At 52.2% G+C, this 20,414-nt stretch overlaps 1 protein-coding gene and 1 pseudogene across 1 annotated transcript in view; one reads left to right on the forward strand and one right to left on the reverse strand.

The window, feature by feature from the left end:
• Window positions 1–20,414, reverse strand: part of MPPED1 (metallophosphoesterase domain containing 1) — a 63,216-nt gene that overhangs the window by 22,870 nt on the left and 19,932 nt on the right. Inside the window, exon 3 of the mRNA XM_040490611.1 lies at window positions 986–1,211. Within this exon, the coding sequence (XP_040346545.1) occupies window positions 986–1,211 (226 nt within the window). The remainder of the gene's footprint in view (window positions 1–985; window positions 1,212–20,414) is intronic.
• Window positions 13,092–13,192, forward strand: LOC121041123 (uncharacterized; annotated as a pseudogene).

A 20,414-nucleotide genomic window follows, 5' to 3' on the forward strand; every position in this document is an offset into this window, starting at 1 on the left:
CATCACCATCATCACCATCACCATCATCACCATCATCACCACCATCACCATCATCGCCACCATTATCAACATGACCATCATCATCACCACCATCATCACCATCATCAGCACCACCATCACCATCATCACCACCATCACCATCATCGCCACCATCATCAACATGACCATCACCATCATCACCATCATCACCATCATCACCATCACCTTCATTACCATCATCACCACCATCACCATCATCACCATCATCACCATCACCACCATCGTCATCATCACCACCATCATCAACATGACCATCATCACCATCATTATCACCAGGGCCCCGATGGACCCACAGACCACACACAGAAGAGTCACAACTTGTTCTCACCTTGATCCCCACCAAGACAGGGATGAGGCCTGATTGTTCTGCATGCCCAGCAGAGGGTAAGGGTCTGATGTGGACTTGTGATTAAAACGACACAGTACACCAGGTCTCTGGCCTTCCACGAAAATTCCAGCTGCCTTTCCTCGGCCTGGCTGATCAATCGTCCCCCCTCACCTATGCCTCTTGTCAGGGGACATGGCGATAGGGAGGCTCCTGGCATATAGAATGATGGTTGAAAGCATGGGTTCTGGAACCAGAGTGCCAGCTTTGCCCCCTCCCTAGCTGTGTGACACTTGGCAAGGTCCTCACCCTCTCTGTGCCTCACACTCTCACCTGGAAAACGGGGTTGATAACAGTTACCCACCTGTATGTGAGACAGTACCGCACGGAGGACACAGCTGATATGACTACTTGCCAATTAGATACGGGGAAACCGAGGCTCAGAGAGCAGCCGTGACCTGCCAGGGGTCACACAGCGGGTGAGGGGAGAGCCCAGATGCAGTGCCCAGCAGGGATCTGGGGCTCCCCGGTGCTTGTCTGCGCCCCACCTCCCTCCACGTGTTCAGCCTCAGCTCCTCCGGCGCCCCCAGCCGAGGTCGGGAAGGCGCCCGGCGCACTCACCACGGGGAGCCGTAGATCCGGAAGCCCCGCACGGTGACCTCCGAGTCCTGCAGGTAGATGCAGTTGGTCAGGAGGGACTGCACGTTCTCGTAGTTCTCTGGCTTCAGCTTCGACACGGACGGGAAGTAGTAAAAGTCCTGCTTGATGAGGTCAGCCATGAACTCCTGGTCAAAGGTCAGCTCGTGGTTGCCAGCAATCACGATCTTGTACTCGTAGGGCAGGCTCCCTGCAGAGGCGGACGCAGACAGACACACAGCACATCGCTGTCGGCCTTCTGAAAGCCACGACAAGGCCCCGGGGGAGGGGGGGCAGCGGGCAGGGACAGACGATGGCCACCGGCATCCCGGGCAGAGCAGCTCCTGCCGCCCGCTCCCAGTGGGTGCCCTCGGATCAGCCCCATCATCATCCCCGCAGCCCGTCCGCCCAGGCGGCCGCTAGGGGACAGGCCACCAGACCCCAGGCCGTGGGCGGGGCCCGCACAGCTTCCTCCAGGCCTCTGAGCTGCAGCGTGCCTCGCCCCACGCTCAGGACTTGCCCGCCTCTGTTTTCTGTGTCTGGGAGACTTTTCCCCGGACAGGAGACCCTGACCTGGACCCCCAGGCCTACTCCCCCAGCCTCACTGTCCCAGGGCCCACCATGAAGTCCAAGTACAACCAAAACAAAGCTGGCTATGCATAGCATACATTGAACCACTAACAGGGTCCTGCTGGCCTCGCTCTGCACAGAAGCCCAGGCAGAAGCCCACGCCATACCTCCTGCCTGTCCTCCTCTGGGGCCCCACCTGGCAGATGCCCTAAGCAGGTGTGGGGGCTGCCTCCCAGATGCTTCCAGCGCAGCTGCCCCCCCCTACTAGCACAACCCCGTAGACTCAGTAAACCACCACCCACCCCCAGCCCCCACCGCTCCCCAGAGCCAGCCTGGCCCCAGGCTCGGGGGGGGCCCCTGACTCCCCATCTCCCACCAGCCTCAGCTGCCGGGCTCGCCGGGCCTGGAGAAAGAGTCGTGATGGCACCTGTGGGCCCTGATTTGGATGAAAAATGAAAAGCTGAAGGTGAACCAACCCGGAGGCCCACGCCCTTCTCACGGCCCCTCCCGGCCGGGCGGGTCCTGTGGGTCGGGCGAGCACTAGGGGTTCGTGAACACAGCAGCCCAGCTCGGGGCCTCGGATAGGAGTGTCCAGGCAGGCAAGTGGTGACATTCCATGGCCATTCCACAGAGAAGCAGTCGTGGCCATCGGAAGGAACTTCTAAATGACCTGACTCTGGTTTCTGAAGGAGCCACAACGACAACAGGGACACTAAGCTTTACCATCACCTGTGTCAGCAAGAGAGTCACTTCACTTGTCCCGAATTCTTCAGCATAAATGACTAGCTCACGTGATCCCAGAGGGTTGCTGGAGCACGTACATTGCGCCAGGCACCCACCACGTCCACGGTGCCGACGTAGAAACTGAGGCGCAGGGGACACCCGGGTGCGGTGGTGTGGAGGACGTGTGGCCTGGGGGTGGCAGAGCTGGACTCTGAGCCAGCCCCGCGTGGCCCCTGACACTTTCCACCTGCTTGGGGAGAGCCCAGGAGAGCGCCCCAACAAGCCCAGGTCACAGAGCTGTGTCCCAGCACACCGAAGGCCACGGCCACGCCTCTGGCTCTGGCCTTCTGTCCTGGCGCCCCAAGGTGATGAGAAAGGGGACCCTCCCAGGGGTCCTCAACCCCCCCTGGCTCCTGGCACACGGAGAAGACTGTCTGGCTGGTGGAGACCCCTCCCTCACAGTGCATCTTCTCTGATTCCGGGTCACCGTGACCCCCACAAGAGCAGACACAGGGTAAAGTGCTTAGTTTTGGGGCCAGCTGACCTCGCCTCAAATCCCGGCTCCATCAACCATCATCTGCGCAAGTCACTTAACCTCTCTGAGCCTCAGGTTCCCCTCTGATCAAGGTGGGTGTGCCTGGGGAATGCCCTTTCCTGGGGGCTAAGGATCTCTGTGCCTCCCCCCCGCCCAGGCTCCACAGAGTCCCTTCCCTGTGACTGGCTCCCCAGGGGGGAACACAGTCCAGGAACAGCAGGGCCTTCCCACCCTTGACTGTGACATGAAACCCTATGTCCTCTGCTGTCTGAGTGTTTTGTCATGAACCCAATTCCAAAAATGCTCCAAATCCTAAGGATTATTTGCCTTGGGAACGGACACCCGCAATGTTGGATCACACGTGGTCGACCTGTGGTCAGACCCGACTTCCCATAGGCCTTTTAGGGAGAAGTGTGTCTGCCCAGGCCTGTGTGAGCTCCAGGAAGGGGCAGAGTGAGTCTCATGGCAGACAATAAATCACCATCACAATGAACAATAACAATGTTTCAGGTACTGTACCTACAATTATTATGTGCTAATCGCGAGGAAACAGAACAGTCCAGAACCCGGTTAGAAACTTCCCTCTCCACATCCCCACCCCGCCCCGGAAACTGGGACACACAAATCATGTCTAGCCTTGAGCTCTGTGGCTGTTCAAAGGCCACCTGATTCCCAGCACAGCCACGGGGGGGGGGGGGGGGGGGGGGGGAAGAGGGGAAGCCAGAAGTGTTTTCTGGAAAACTGGCAGAAAACCACAATCTGCTCACACTTCTCACCAGCCACCCCAGAATTCTTCACAAGCTTGAGAAAAGAGTGTTTTCTCCTCTTCGGTGTTTCTCAACTCGGGGAGGCCCCGAGACAATGACAGACCAGCTCTGTCACTAACCAGCTGTGTGCCTCAGTTTCCTCACCTGTACGGTGGGAAGAATGCCGACCTCGCAAAACTGTTCTGGGATTTCAGAAGGGACGGAACAGAGATCACAACACAGGATACTCACACGATATTCACAGGCAGCTTTCCCGGGGCCAGAGTTTGCAGGCCAGACCTGCCCACAGACACATGTTGTTTGGCGTAACTTTTTTACTTGAATTTGTTGCCAAAACACACACACACACACACACACACACACACACACACACACCTCGAAAAATTCCCAGTAAAATGCCATTCTTTGTTTTCTAACAGTCGATCAATCGATTTGCACATTTCATGATCCTGGCCCAGTCAAATGCTGCGGATCTGTGCCTCCCTTAGGCAGGAAGTAGATGTCAGTTTGCCCCAGTCCCTACACTCAGCCCACGTCACTCATTGGAAGTCCTGCCCACTCCCGGCAGGCACCTGGCTTCTGGCCCTTGCTGCATCCCTGGAGACTTGCAGGGAACAGGCCTGGCCCTTGTCCCTCAGTGCCACCAGTCAGGCGGGGGATGGGCTCTCCAGGCCCTCTGCCTCCCCACCTACTTTTATCATGACCCACCCTGCTGGGCCGGCCCAGGGGTGCCGAGTATCTGCTTGTTCCCCAAAGCCGGAGAGCCCCAGGAGCACAGGAGTAGACGTGCTGGCCTCACTCCCCTCGTGCCCGGCTGGTCCCAGTAGAAGTCTGGCAAAGGAAGCACCACAGGGTGACAGGGAGCAGAGAACCTCGGTGGCCCTGCTCCAGCTGCCAGCAGGGAGGGAGGAGGTTCGCAGGGGCCTGAGCAGCTGGGGAAAGGCTGGTCCTTCTGATCCCCCGGAACCTTCCGAGATACACTCTTGTAGCTACGGCTCTGAGGCCAAGAACCTGCCCAGGTCCCACAGCAGGTGAGCAGGGGAGGTGACACCGGGTGTCGGTCCAGCTGACCCCACGCCTCTGGGTCAGCGGCTCCTGATTCCTTCAAGGCCACCAGGCCGCAGAGTCAGCTGGGGGCCCTCACGGAGCCCCTCCCCACCCTGCAGTCGGGGGACAAGAGGTGGACGCAGCCGGCCACCTTCAAGCTCGGATTCTCTACGTTTCCGCTTCACGTCACCCGTCCATCCCACTGTCCCACCTCGGCGTCGCCCCAGCCGGGGGAGCCCGAGCCAGACTCACGTATTGATGTCATGTCTCCGACTTGGGGGTGTTCCTTAAGCAAATTAACAAATTACTCCAACTGCACGGTTTCATTTATCTCCCGACTACCGGGGATCGGGGAGTGAGCACGAAGCTGTCAGCTCTCCTCTCGTCCTCCCAGCTCAGCAGAGGAGGGAACTGAGGCTTCTCCCCTCCCAGGGAAGAGTGGGTGGGAGATGGGGGGGGACAAGGCTCCTGTACACAAAGCCAGGTGGGGAAAGGAGCCATCCCGTCCGGGCTCTCCCTTCCCGGCAAAGTGGGCGCCGTGCCCCTCTGAGCTGGAGGCCCAGCCACAGACACATCTGTCTGGATGGCCACCCGAACCTGGCAATTCGCCAGCTGTGTACGACGTTCACAGACGCTCAGGCGTAGGTATCCCCATTTTGCGCCGGGGAAAGCCGGGCTCGGCGAGGTTGCCTAAGTTTTCACGAATCAATAATAAAGTGACTCGTCACCACAGAGGACGCTGGACACGTGACAGACCCTGTGGCTCGGCCTCATCAAAACTCATCGTGACCTGGCCCCCCAAACTATCGTGCGCACTGCCTTCGCCAGATGGACCTGCTCTCTCGCTAGGGGAGCCAGAACCAAGGCTCTGGAACAGCCTGACCATCCTGGAGGAGTGTGGAGAAGTCCCCTCCTCTGTTCCAGAACTGCTACCTCTGTTGTTACAGCCTGAGGCTGCATTAGCTTTCAGGTGGTCACATCATCCTGCAGCTCTTACAACCTGACCGGATAAAACGCCCAATGGCCAATCATGACAGGCTTTCTTGCGTGGCGTCAGCTCCCCCCTCTTTATCTGTGCAGTGAAGGAGGGGGGGCGTTCAGGGGCTGATTAATTTGCAGGGGCTTTGTGGGTAAAAAGACGTGATGAATACAAAGTCGTCAGCACACAGAGGAAATTAATGCTCTTCCCTTTGTCCCTTCCTGCTGCTGTCCCTCCTGGCAGCAAAGAAGCGGGCTGGCATGCAGGGGGGCCTCCCCGGAGCCTGACAAGGTGCCAGAGGTGCCTGAACCGCGAGAGGGAGGTGTCCTCCGGGCAGGTGTCGGGGCGGCCGTGCTGGCCTGGCGAAGAGAGGGGACAGATGGGTCCAAGTGCTTTTCCCTACTCACCTCCCCTCATCAGCCCAACAGAAGCAAAGAATCCAGTCAGCCTGTCGCAAAAGCCCATCAAGCCACACACTCGCTTCCCTCCCTGGGGCCTGTTGTAACACCACCCCACGCCCTGGTCAGCTGTCCACAAGCTCTGATCCAGCAGGAGCCCTGTTCTAGACCCTGGTGAGACACCGTCGGGGACCCTCTGGGGAACAAGACTGAGTCACAAGGTCAGTCCCAGTAGGCACTAGTCCACACCGCTTACTGGACAGAGGAGGCGACTGAAGTTCAGAGAGGGGAAGGCGACTGCCTGAGGTCACACAGCGAGACAGCAGACGGCCGGGGCTTGCACCTCGAGACTGCCAATCAGCAGCCAAACCGGCCTCTGGGGCCACGTGCCCGATAAGCTGTGGACTTTGAGAGAAGCGGAGCGTGGCCTCGAGGGGCAGGTTAGATCGGGGGCCAACCGGATCTCTGAGAAGCCCCAAGTCCTCCTGGAAACCAGCCCTATTTCCCCCGCCTCCAGGACTGTGGGACACTGTCATACCTTTATATCCTGCACAACAACGTTCGACCATCTTCCCCAAATGCGTCCTTTCCTCCGGGCAGATGATTTAAGACCCTGGCATTTGCTAGTCATGGGGGTAAAAAGACCATTAGGTACGAATCAGCTGAGCACCGGTGGACGACCATCCTGGTTTAACTTTCCATTTGCCGTATATACCCAAATAGAAACGCATCCACGTACAGAAGCCACACGGAGCAAGTGCGCGCGGCGTTTGGGGCTCGCGGAGGGACACCCATCAAAACCGCCGCTTCTTGCGCTTCCAAGATTACGCTCCTTCCGAAAGGTTACGATTCTTTATCGCTAACACTCACCCATCCCGTTGAACAGAAAGTGTTGCCTGCAAACTGCGTCATCTGTTAAATTCAACAAGATATGTGCACGCTTGTCTGTAATCTATGCCATTCCCGGAGTGGCGCATTGAGCCCGGCGGAGTTTTAGTGCGCTCTAAATGCGGCAACAATCAGGAAAATGCCCACTTACGGCTTTTCCCGCCCATTCCCATCTCACCGAACACAGCAGAGGGGGATGGAATAAAGAGACGGCGTAACGATCCCTGATTGCATTTTTAGTGCATCCTTGTCAGTTCTGTGTTTAAACACTTGCCAACGTCTGGGAGACTCACGTTAGCAGGCTTCTCGGTATGGCGCCCGGTCTAGAACAACACCGGGATGGGGCAGGCTCCCCAACTCAGCTCTGAGCCCCCCGTGGGTCTCGACACAGCTCGGGCGCGTTAATGCCGGTGATGGAATCACACAGCCAAGCACACACGGAGGACGCGGGCTGGCAATTCGAGGAGACGGGGAATTCTCCAGAACTGACTGGAGAGGTCTGCAGACGCGTGCCTGGGCCAGTGGCCAGAGCCGAGGCACAGGAACACACACATGGGCTGTGCCTGCAAAATTTGTTTCTTGCTGCCCTGCTGTGAGCATTTTCCGGTGCTAGGCAGTGTAACAGGCAATTTACATTCAGTGCTTCTAGACGCTCCTACCTCCCCAGGTGAGAGGCAGTAAAGCGCAGTGGTTAGGGCTGCACGCTGCAGAGCCAAAACCGCCTGAATCCCTTTTCCACCTGCTGGCTGTCTGGCCTGGGGTGAACACTCTTACTTCCTGGAGCCTCAGTATCCTCATCTATAAGAAGAATGCTTAGGATTCTTGCACCAATCACCGTAGGAAGACGTGTAAAGGTTTGTTTTCATCAGGTATAGTAAGACACGCACACATGGAAATGACTGTCGTGAGTAAGGAAGTCTATACTCGCAGATCCCTAGACACAGGTGGCGTTCAGGGCCACACCCGGCCACACGGGGAAGCCAGGGCCGGTCAGGAGGCAGAGGAAGTAAAAAAGAAACCTGGACTGGAGCCTTTGTTGTGGTTTCCAAGGGAAAAGACAGGGGAAGCAAGTTTAGGATTGGCGAGTGTGAACAATTCTGGCAGGCCCTGGGGGACAGGGGCTGCCCCTAGGGTGACTGGTCAGGGGATAGGGGGCTGAGAGCATGAGGGCCTATAAAGGAGGCAGTGGGGGGTGGGCAGGGGCTCTGGGTTGGTTGGTTTGTATATGAAAGGCACGCTCAGGGGTGCCTGGGGGGCTCAGTCGATTAAGCGTCCAATTTCAGCTCAGGTCATGATCTCACAGTTCGTGGGTTCGAGCCCCGCGTCGGGCTCTGTGCTGACAGCTCAGAGCCTGGAGCCTACTTCACATTCTGTGTCTCCCTCTCTCTCTGCCCCTCCCCTACTCATGCTCTCTCTCTCTCTCTCTCTCAAAAATGAATACACATTAAAAGAATTTTTTTTAAAAACAGGAAAAAGAAAGGCACGCTCAAAAGTGGGTCCTTCACTATCTCTAGAATCGCTTACCTCTGGGAGGACCCTCCCTCCGGGCTCAGCAAGGCCCCAAGATGTCAAAGCATCAGAATACAGAAGATTACAGGCACATGAATACAAGCCGGATAACAGCACGACCACTGCCTTCCAGGGCCGTGAGGAGGAGCAAACACTGTGTTCTACGACGCGGTCCAGAAATGTTCGCCGGGAAGGTCAGGATGAAAAAAGGAGGCTAGGGAGGTCAGGTCACCTGCCTGGGGTCACGCTGGCAGGCCGGCCTGCCCAGAGCTGGGTGTGGAGACACCCAGGGCGGGAAGGACGCATCCCAGGACCGCAGGCGCCGCGCGGACCCTCAGGCGGACCCCAGCCTGCCCGGCCCGCGTGGTCCAGCGTTTGCGAGGGTTCTGGATCCACAACTCAGCACTGGCCCCCATAGTGAAAAGGCAAATGCAATTTTTCCTCTGTTCCATCCTAACAACCAAAATGCTTAACTTCCAAACCTTTGTTTTTCCTGGGAGACGTTTTAAAAACGGGAATATTCAGTCCTAAGCCTAAGTGCTTGTTGCCACTGTTACTGCACAGCACAGGTGACTTGAGACTGCAAAGGACACCCGAAGAGTTTCTTGTTTTTCCTCCCCAGAACGAGAGCGAATGCAGCCAGAAAGGTCTCACAGGAACCTCCCCGGAAGTCCCAGCCCGGAAGAACGCACTTGCACAAAGGTGTTCAGCAAACGCCCGGGCCTCAGCCGGGGACCAAGCTGGTAAGGCCTGGCGCTTGAGGCTATGGCGCCCCCTCCAGGCCAGGCCCTGTCAGTGCTCTGACCTCACCTTGTACAACACCCCCAGCCCTGCCCTGCCCCGGCGCCCCTGGGCTGCCGAAGGCCTCCTGACATTTGTTCCTGCTGTCTCATCCACCCAGGGCCCCCTCCTCGCCCTTCCTTCTGAGGCCACTCCGATCCCACTCACCCTACACAGTCAGCCCAAGTGCCGCTTCCTCCAAGAGGCCTGCCAGGAACACCCTCTTGCTCCCAACCAGGGCAGGGGGATGAGGGCTCCCCAACACCCAGGGCTCCCAGCCCTGTTCGGCCGGTGCTCTCGTATCCTCCACCAGCCTGGGCACCCTGCCGGGGACCTGCCCGGCACGGGACTAGTACAGACAGGTAGGTCGTCACACACATTCACTGAACCCACAAGGTGTCATCATCCACGTAGGGCAGGTGACGAGGCTCAGAGGGGTCAATGGCTCACCTAAGGCCTCCCAACCAATCCTCTAAGGATGTTCTAGAAGGCTAAGCTAATTACCGCGAATGGGACTAACGGTCGTTAAGGCGCAGACCAGCCTATCACGTGGCAGCCTCCACAAGTCGTGGTGTTCACTCAACAGACGTCAGGAGTCCGTGGGCACCAAGGCCCAGGGCGGGGCCGTGGGAAGGGCCCCGGACTGGAGGCCAGGAGGCCTAGGGTCGGCCTCAGCTCTGCCTCAACCTCACCAGACCCGGGCTGAGGCCTGAGACCCCTTCTCTTCCACGATGAGGTGACGTGCAGGTCTTGAACCCTGCGAGCCCTTTCAGCTGAGACCTGCCAGGCAGGTGCGGGAGCGAGGCTGGGGTGGGAGCTCCCCAGGGGGGTGTCACAGGGTAAGACGGCAGGACCAAACGGGCACTTGCACAGCACGGGCATTTGCAAGGCCCACGTTCCTCCCCTTGCTGCTGACATCCCATGAAATCAGCAGTAAAGGAATCAAACAGGCACGACCCTCCAAAGGTTTGGGAGTTGGAGGGACGGAGGAGTGGACTGGCCTGGCTGAGCAGACAAAACTGAAACCAAAGTCTTGGGAGGGGGTTGGGGAGAGGCAGGGTGGGCGGGGGGAGGGAAGGGGACCCCAGGAAGCAGACCCGGCTGTGGCCAGAGTCCCAGGCAGCTCAGGGATGCAGACCCAGGTGTGTGGTCTGACCCAGCACCCGTGGGAGCAGGTGGGGCTGGGGCTCTCTCTTAACACACGCATTCAGCCCACCCGCCCCTCCCTCCCTCCCAGTCTCCACAGAAAGAGGGAGTTTAGTCTCAAGGGAAAATAAACAGCTCAGAAGAATCTCATCTAGGGACCATCAGGCCCCAGGGAAGATGGACAGCAAGGTAGGGGCTGAACCAGAGGAAGACGCACCGAAAGCATAAACGTGGGGACTTTGGAGAGCCCAGGCCCCTTCCCCACTCAGCTCTCAAATTCCGGGAGCCAGGCTTGCCAAGAGGGAACCCCTCTCTGGGGAAAAAGACAGGGCATAAGGGGTTCCCCCAAAGAGATGGCCGGGTCCCCGTCACGGCAAGCCACTGCCCTGCACGCACAGCTTTCAGACGCATAAACACACAGGACCGCCAGACCTCGGAGGAAAACCTTCAGGCTGAACCCAGCTAGGACCAAAACGACCGGAGAAAAGGAAATTGGGGAAAATGGGAAAACACAGGAGAAATGACTTAGTATAGAATTAACGCCCTTGGTGAGATAATAGCAGATAGGGCACCCGTGAAATTCTACCAGGATGTTCTTCACAAAAGAAAGAAAATCTTAGCAGAGTTTCTCAAATGTGGGCACAGAGCGGGAAGATAAATTTGAGAAACTCTCCCAGAGACAGAAACAGAAAGACAGGGACCTGAGTACCAGGCGAGAAAAGATACAAAAATCAGTCGTATGAGTGGTAGAGGGAGACATCAGAGATAAAAGAGAAGAGGGAAGTTTTTAAAAATATGATAATATGAGAAAATGTCCCAGATTAAAGGACAAAGTTTGTTCCATTAAAAAGGGGCGCCTGGGGGGCTCAGTCGGTTAAGCGTCCGACTCTGGCTCAGGCCAAGATCTCACGGTTCATGGGTTCAAGCCCTGCAGCGGGCTCTGTGCTGATAGCTCGGAGCCTGGAGCCTGCTTCGGATTCTGTGTCTCCCTCTGGCTCAAAATTTAAAAAAATAAATAATTTTTTTAAAAAAATTAATGTTTTTTTTTTTTATTTTATTTTTGAGAGAGAAAGAGACAGAGCATAAGCAGGGGAGGGGCAGAGAGAGAGGGAGACACGGAATCCAAAGCAGGCTCCAGGCTCCGAGCTGTCAGCCCAGAGCCCAACGCGGGGCTCGAACCCACGAATGGTAAGATCGTGACCTGAGCCGCAGCCGGGCGCTCAACCGACTGAGCCACCCAGGCGCCCCCAAAATTCTTTTAAGTTTAAAAGGCTGCCTGAGTACCCGGAAAACATAAATGAGATAATACCCACACCCAAGGCACACCGCCCAGAAACAAGACAGCTCATATCCTAAGGATGGGGTATCCCAACAAAGAATGGGGTACAGGAAGCTACAAGAAAGTTTTTGGAGTCATGCTTTTCAAATTCTGAGGGGCAAAGGTGTGCTGCCTGCAATCCTACAGCTGGGCCAACTATCAGTTAAGACCGAGGACGGAATAAGCACTTTTTCTGACATGCAGCTTTGCCAAATTTTATGTCTGCCGCACTCCTTCTCGGAAGAGTCACGAGAGGATGCGTCCCCCCAACAGGAGGGAGTAAAGCAAGAAAAGGGAAGCCACGGGATGCCGTAGGTAGGGGCTCCAGGAGAGAAGAAAGGCGGAGGGAGACTCCAGGATGATGGACGTGTGCAGGCCCAACTGTCCAGGCCGGGGCAGCCGTCAGAGGCTCAAGGGAAAAAGAGCCCGCTCCTCAGCTGAGGGGCATTTAAAACTCGGCAGGACACGGGGATGACCCACGGTGGGTACACAGGAAAACAAGCAAGAAAACAAAACAATTAACTACTTTAGGAAAGACAGTAAGTTGCACAGCAAATAGTGAACCTCAAACTGTCTTAAAATGCTATTAAAAGGAGGGAAGAGGGGCGCCTCGGTGGCTCAGTTAAGTGACCGACTCTTGATTTCAGCTCAAGTCGTGATCTCACAGCTCATGAATTCAAGCCCCACGTCCAGCCCTGTGCTGATGGCGCAGAGCCTGCTTGGGATTCTCTCTCTCTCCCTCTCTCTCTGCTCTTCCCCCACTCACGTGCTCTCTCTCTCTCTCTCAAAATAAGTAAATAAATTTAAAAAAGGACAGAAGAGATGTGTGTATGCGGGCGGAGAGGCTAAGTCTAAATCGCCATTGTTTAATTTTAAGAAATTAAAAAGTAACATCAAAAATTGAAAAAGGAGGGGGTGGCTCAGTGGTTAAGCGTCCGACTTCGGCTCAGGTCATGATCTCACAGTTTGTGAGTTCGAGCCTGGCATCGGGCTCTGGGCTGACAGCTCGGAGCCTGGAGCCTGCTTCGGATTCTGTCTCCCTTTCTCTCTGCCCCTCCCCCGCTCACACTCCGTCTCTGTCTCTCTCAAAAATAAATAAGCATAAATATATATATATATATATTAAAAAATAGCAATAAAAGTTGTTACTTACAGGCACCTGGCAATAAAAGCCACCAGATCTATATGGGAAATGGAAATCAAGACTGCTGGTAGGCCTCACGGCACACTGTGACTAACTGTGTGTGCGTGTTGCCTTAACACAAATACGACTTTAATTAAATAAGAAGGCAACAGGAGGCCAGGCACCCCCTGACCACTTCCTAGTTCTCCCCAGGGGCAGCCTGGCCTCTCAGTTGCTCTGCCTGTTGTTCCAAGCCTAGAACCAAATCAAACCAAAACATAGTTAAGACCAACTAAAAGACAAAACAGATGCTCGATTCGGCAGCACGTACACTAAAACTGGAACGACATGGGGAAGGTTAGCGCGGCCCCCGGGCAAGGACGACACACAAAGTCGTGAAGCCATTGTTGCGCTGTATGCTAACTAACGTGGACGTAAACGAAAAAAATAAAAAAACAAAAAGACATTAAAAAAAAAAAAAACAAGACAAAACAGGCAGAAAATCTTAACTGGTTGATTCCTCTGATATTCTGAGCATCTAAGTGCTGGGATGACTCTGGCAGCAGGTTCCACAGTAGGTGATCTGGCCAAGCAGCTCCTTACCCCCTCCCCGGCAGGTCAGGCAGCCATTAATGACGTCACAGCTGTCACCTGCTGAGAGCCTGAGACAAGCCCCCTCATCCCTGTTTGTCACTCACAATAACAGCCTCACAAAATGGGCACCATGTTTGACAGATCTGGAAACAGGCTCAGTGCAGTTACAAAACCACACAATTGATAAGCAGAGAAGTGAACGTCCCCCTCTCTGTCACAATCAACACGTATTACACGTGCCAGAGTTTTTTAAATCAAATATTCCTCCAAAAAAAAGACTATTGCCATATATTTAAGTCCTCACAAGGTCGCTCCTGTTAGGAGGAGCTCTGAATGACTTTATTTCAAATAGCACAATGCTTTGGAGAAGATCTTGTGGACACTGTAAGCAGCCTTTGAGGACAATTTTAAAAAGCAGTATAGACGTTAGAACAAATTAAATGAATGCAGCAAAGATGCAGGATACAAAAACCAGGTGCAAAAACTCAGTTGTATTTCTATACACTAACAATCAATCCAAAAATAATCCCATTTGCAATAGCATCCAAAAGAACAAAACACTTAGGAATTAGCTTAACCAGAGGAAAAAGATTTGTATGTTGAAAACTACAAAGCATTTGGTGAAAGAGACTTAAGAAGTCGCCAACAGATAAAAAGGTATCCCATGTTCATGAATTGGAAAGCTTCATATTGTTAAGATATCAATACTACCCAAAGCAATCTACAGACTCAATGCAATCCCTACCAAAATCCCAATGACGTTTCTTGCAGAAGTAGAAAACCCATCCTAGGGGCGCCTGGGTGGCGCAGTCGGTTAAGCGTCCGACTTCAGCCAGGTCACGATCTCGCGGTCCGTGAGTTCCAGCCCCGCGTCGGGCTCTGGGCTGATGGCTCAGAGCCTGGAGCCTGTTTCCGATTCTGTGTCTCCCTCTCTCTCTGCCCCTCCCCCGTTCATGCTCTGTCTCTCTCTGTCCCAAAAATAAATAAACGTTGAAAAAAAAAAAAAAAAGAAAAGAAAACCCATCCTAAAATTCATATGGAATCTCAAGGGACCCTGAATAGCCAAAATAATCTTGAAAAAGAAAAACAAAGTTGGAAGTCAAACACTTCCTGATTTCATAACTGACTAAAAAGCTACGGCGATTAAACAGTATGGTACCAACATAAATACAGACATCTATCAATGGAATAGAATAGACAGCCCAGAAATAAATCTTCACATATATGGTCAAATGATTTTCAACAAACGTGCCAAGACCACTCAATCGGGGGAAACAACAGTCTTCCCAACATGTGGTTCTGGGAAAACTGGCTATCTTCATGCAAAAGAACAAAGGTGGACTCTTACCTTACACTACATACAAAAATTAACTCAAAATGCAACAAAACCCTAAAAGAGCTAAAATTACAAAATCCTCAAAAGAAAACAGGGCAATGCTTCATGACATTAGATTTGCCAATTGATTTCTTGAATACAACACCAAAGGTACAGACAACAATGGGGCGCCTGGGTGGCTCAGTCGGTTAAGCGTCCGACTTCGGCTCAGGTCACGATCTCGTGGTCCGTGAGTTCGAGCCCCGCGTCGGGCTCTGGGCTGATGGCTCAGAGCCTGGAGCCTGCTTCCGATTCTGTGTCTCCCTCTCTCTCTGCCCCTCCCCCGTTCATGCTCTGTCTCTCTCTGTCTCAAAAAAAATAAAATAAACATTAAAAAAAAAAAAGTACAGACAACAAGAAAAAAATAACTTCTAAATTAAAAACTTCTGTGTATCACAGGACACCATCAACAGAGTGAAAAGGCAGCCCACAAAATGGGGGGGGGGGAGAATATTTGCAAATTATATTTCTAAATTTTTTAATGTTTATTTATTTTTGAGAGAGAGAGAAAGAGAGGAGGGGCAGAGGGAGAGGGAGACACAGACTCGGAAACAGGCTCCAGGCTCTGAACTGTCAGCACAGAGCCCAACGTGGGGCTTGAACTCACAAGCTGTGAGAACATGACCTGTGCCAAAGTCAGATGCTTCCCCAACTGAGCCACCCAGGCACCCCACAAATTATACTTCTGATAAGGGGTTGATATCTAGAACATATAAAGAACTCTGGAACTCAACAGCAAGAAAAACGTGGGCAAAGGACTTGAAAAAAACACTTCTCCAAGGAAGACATACAAATGGCCAATGAGCACATCTGTTAGGATGGCTATTACAAAATACACACATACACACACACACACACACACACACACACACACAGACAACAGAAAACAACAGGTATGGGTGAAGATGTGGAGAAATGGGAACCATTGGGCACTGTTGGCGGGAATATAAAATGGAGCAGCCACTATGGAAAATAGGATGGCGATTCCCTGAAAAATTAAAGATCACAGAACTAGCATACAGTTCAGCAATTCCACTTCTGGGCATATGCCCCAAAGAACTGAAATCAGGGTCTCAGAGAGATATTTGCTTACCCACGTTCGTAACAGCATTATTCACAGTAGCCAAAATGTGGAGACAACTCAAGTGTCCATTGATAGATGAACAGATAAGTACAATATGGTATATCCACACCATAGAATACTGTTCAGCCTTAAAAAGGAAGGATGTTCATTCCGACACATGCGTGAACCTTGAAGACATGTTCAATGAAATAAGCCAGTCACCAAAGGGCAAACACTGTGTGATTCTACTTATATGAGGTACCTAGACTAATCGAATTCATAGAGACAGAAAGTAGAATGGTAGCTGCCTGAGGCTGGGGGAGGGAAGGGAATATGGGGATTTATCGTCTAATAGGTATGGAGTTTCAATTTTACAAAATGAGAAAGTTCTGGAAACAGATGGTGGTCATGGTTGCACAGCAGTGTGAATGTCCTTAATGCCACTGAACTTTACATGTTCTTTAAAAAATGTTAAAATGATGGGGCGCCTGGGTGGCGCAGTCGGTTGAGCGTCCGACTTCAGCCAGGTCACGATCTCGCGGTCCGGGAGTTCGAGCCCCGCGTCAGGCTCTGGGCTGATGGCTCGGAGCCTGGAGCCTGTTTCTCATTCTGTGTCTCCCTCTCTCTCTGCCCCTCCCCCGTTCATGCTCTGTCTCTCTCTGTCCCAAAAATAAATAAACGTTGAAAAAAAAATAAAAAAATAAATAAAAAATGTTAAAATGATAAGTATTATGTATATTTTACCACAATTTTTTTTAATCTCAGAAGAAAAACACCAAGGACCCTGAATCCCAAACAACTAGAATTATGAGCAGGTAGAACCATAGGTTCTTGGGAACTCAGAATGCTAGAAATGGGGTTTTCAGAACTTTAGAACCCAATCATTCTAATCGTAGATACAAACAATTTTAGAATTTCAGAGGCCATCATGGTTTAGAGGTGAAAAGGCTAAGTGGCCATCCAGAACCTTGGCCCCCTGAGGATCACCCCCTCTCCCCCCCCCCCCCCCACCCCGCGTCAAAAAGTCCTAGCTGAGAAGTTTTGGTACAAGAAGCCCCCGCCTTACCTGAGTAACCATTCCCAACACAGATTTCACCTAGGGTTTGACAGCCTGGATTAAAGGCATGGCTACCGGGTCAGATACCTGGTCCTTTCCAAAAGGTTCCACAGGTGCCTTCTGCTATAAACAACCCTTTTAAAGAGGGGGAAATATGGCCCAAAGCAATGTTCTTTGCTGTAGCCACTGAAATAGGTATTCGAAAATGACGAAGACTAAAGGTTCCTATTTTTAAAGTATTTCTTCATAAGACCAAGCATTTTGAAGCTAAAAAGACATTTTGGTTGTTAAGATGCACTAAAGTAGAATCAGCCTGCCACCTCTGTTTATTCATTCTTGGAGTCCACCATCCTTTTCCTTGGCCCTAATAAGTGCTGGGGACTGGGAGCAGAGACGTCCCAACACAGCCCCTTGCCCTGCCCTCCAGTGTGGGGAAGATACAGGCAAATAATTTGGGATCTGTAGTAGGGGTGATACCAAGTCATAGGGGACGATACAGCACTAAGTTTTCCTTTCCCTGACTAGGAGCAAGGGAGGGGCTCTGAAACGGTGGGTGAGAGAGACAATCATAGAAATAGGTATCCCAGATGAATAGAGTAGAATGAATAGGTTCCCAGGGTAGAAGGGCATCCTAGGAAGAGCCCCTCACACAAGCAAATGCTTGGAGGTGAGAAAATCCACCTGCTAGGTGGTTGTCAATTGCTCAGAAGCCCAGGGCGGGCAGAGTGGGTGGGAGCAGGCCTGGGAGGGACAACTGGGATCACAAGCACAGTGGGCCTCCCCTACGAGGCAAAATTCTGGACTTTACCCAGGACACAGCAAGGAATCAGTGAAGAGTGCTAAGCAGGAAGGGGACGGAGCTGGATCAATGAACACAAACTATTCTTTAGAACACCAATCTGACAAACGTTAGTCTGGAAAGTGACTATTTGGAGAGGTTGGGACATTACCAAAGAAAGCCCCGCTTTGTCAGCTCGATGCTTCCCCTTCAGTGTCGTGGCTGTCAAACGAGCCCAGAATTAGCTCCAAACGGCCTTCGGTGAGTCTCAGATCTTCATTTGCATCGTGCACACTCAGAAAGGTGTGAAATTCGTCTTCTTCTTAAGAGAAATCAAAAAAACAAACCTATACGCTTAAAAAAAAAATCTTTCCTTTTAAAACAAATTTCAGAGAACTAAATCCTAACTCTTAAACATCCGATTGTAAAAAAAAAAAAAAAAAAAAAAAAGGCGCCATCCTTGGAGATATTAATAATAACAATTAAGGCTGCCATCAGCTTAGTATCTACTTTGTGCCAGGCACTTTAGACGCATTCATAAAATAGCTACAACAAAAATAGGAGCTGAGGAGCACTTGGGTGGCTCCGTCGGTTGAGTGTCTGACTCTTGATTTCGGCTCAGATCATGATCCCAGGGTCATCGGATTGAGCCCTATGTGGGACTCCGTGCTGAGCGTGCAGCTGCTTAAGATTCTCCCCCCTCTCCTCTCTCTCTCAAAGTAAAAAAAAAAAAAAGTAGCTGAATATACGATGTGATTATCCTGTGCCGGGTCCCATGTTGAGCCCAGATCACCCCCTGCCTTACTGAGCTCTGTCAATATTCGATCCCTTTTACACAGGAGCAAACTGAGGCTCAGAGAGAAGACGTAACATGCCCATGAGAAGAATGGAGCCAGGATCCAAACCCATGGGATCTCTCTGGACCCACATGCTTAACTAAGCAGGATCCCAGCTGCAATGCCTTACTCAATCCTCACAATAGCTCTACAAAGAAAGGGCATCATCCTACCTGGTACCTCACTTTTGGATGAATACACTGAGGCAGAAGAGTAATAACTACGTCAAGGTTGCCCAGCAGGCATGTGGCTGGTCAGGGCCAGGGAGGGGATCCGCCTGCTCCAAAGGCAGCATCCTTCCCACTGGCTCCTTTCTCATGGTAGGAATTTGATTTAATTTATAAATAATAAATATGAAGTGCCAACTGGGGGTGCTGTCTGTGGTGCTGAAGTGGAGGCACGCAGGAGACCAACAAGATCCCCGCCTTTGAGTAGTGGACCCCATGCGATGTTGGCAACAAAGGAATAAACAAGTAAGTACCAGGTCAGGTGGGGATACTTGATATGAAAAAAATAAAGCCAGGCGGGCGAGCTGGACAGAAAGCATCGGGGTGGGGAAGCTGACCAAACAGGGAAGGTCTGAGAAGGTGACCTCTGAAAGCCAGGACTTGGGGCGACCTCCAGGAAACCACATCCCTGCACTGGGCCTCTGTCTCCTCATCTGCAAAGTGGGGACAACATTACAAAGAACGTGGGCTTTTTGTCGCGGGGGAGAAGTGAGCAAACAACATGAAAACACCTTTAGACTGTAGAGTGTTTTCGAACTATAAAGTGCCATCCAGAGGAAGGCATTATTGGTAAGCCCCCATGAGACTTGGAAATGAGTCTTTGTAGCAAAATGTGTTTTTCCGAATATGACACGTAGGGTGTCGGACAAATTCTCACATCCTGTCAGCAACTTAAACATGACTTTATTTGGCTGGCCCTGATGCTATAAAGTGTTACTCATGACCACGAATATCAAAACAGTCTTGAAAAGGAGTGATTTGCTAATTGAAAAGGCCAGGGTTTTCTGGATACACAGGAGAAGTTCCCATATTTAAAAAAAAAAAAAAAAAAAGGTCACCTTAGGTATTAAAAAATACTACAAATTTAAGAAAGAGAACAGACCTTGAGTGAGAATCCTGATTCCACTTTTATTTGCCGTTAAGATATTGGGCAAGCTCTTCACTTCCCTGAGCTCAGTTTCTCCATCTGTAGAGATACTAACACCTCAAGGGGCTGTCTAGCTGTGTTGTCCCATACGATGGTGATTAACCCCCCATAGCTATTTAAGTTCGAATTAATCACCATGAAATAAAACACAACAGTCAGCTTGTCGGTCGCACTAGCCACATTTCTAGTGCTCAATACCCACATGAGGCCAAGTGGCTACCATACTGGACCGCACTGGTCTAGGGCCTGACTACTCACCGCCTGGGAGCTTGTAAGAAATGTGGAATCTCCAGCCCATCCACATCTGCCAAGTTGGGACCCACATTTTACCCAGACTCGCCCTCCAGGAGCTTCTCACGCACCTGAAGTCTGAGAAGGGCTGGCTGTCAGGATTCTGTGAGAAACCCGGCAGGGAGATGCCCCATGAGAAGGGGCAGCTCTGTGATAACGACAGCAGTGGGGGCAGGGCAGTTTCCACGCCCTCTCTAAGTGGTGATCACAGTCTCCAAACGAAACCAGACACAGAGCTTCCGACAAAGTCTATGCTGAGCCCAGGTGCAGGAGGCATGCGGGGGAAGGTGCGGACAGAGAAAGGGTGGGATCTTCCAGACATTTCAGAGGTTTGTGTGCACACGGGGACAGAATATTTCATTTCTGTGCTAGCCAGGATGTTCGAGCGGTGGACTATTCCTGTTTTGGAATGAAGTCCAGCATGAAAATGACATTTTAAAAAACCCACAGGCTTATTTCACATCCAAACACATCGCTCCAAG

This window comes from Herpailurus yagouaroundi, unplaced genomic scaffold (genome assembly GCF_014898765.1).
Source record: "Herpailurus yagouaroundi ecotype Mexico unplaced genomic scaffold, PumYag 182, whole genome shotgun sequence".
In the NCBI taxonomy this organism is placed as follows: Eukaryota; Metazoa; Chordata; class Mammalia; order Carnivora; family Felidae; genus Herpailurus; species Herpailurus yagouaroundi.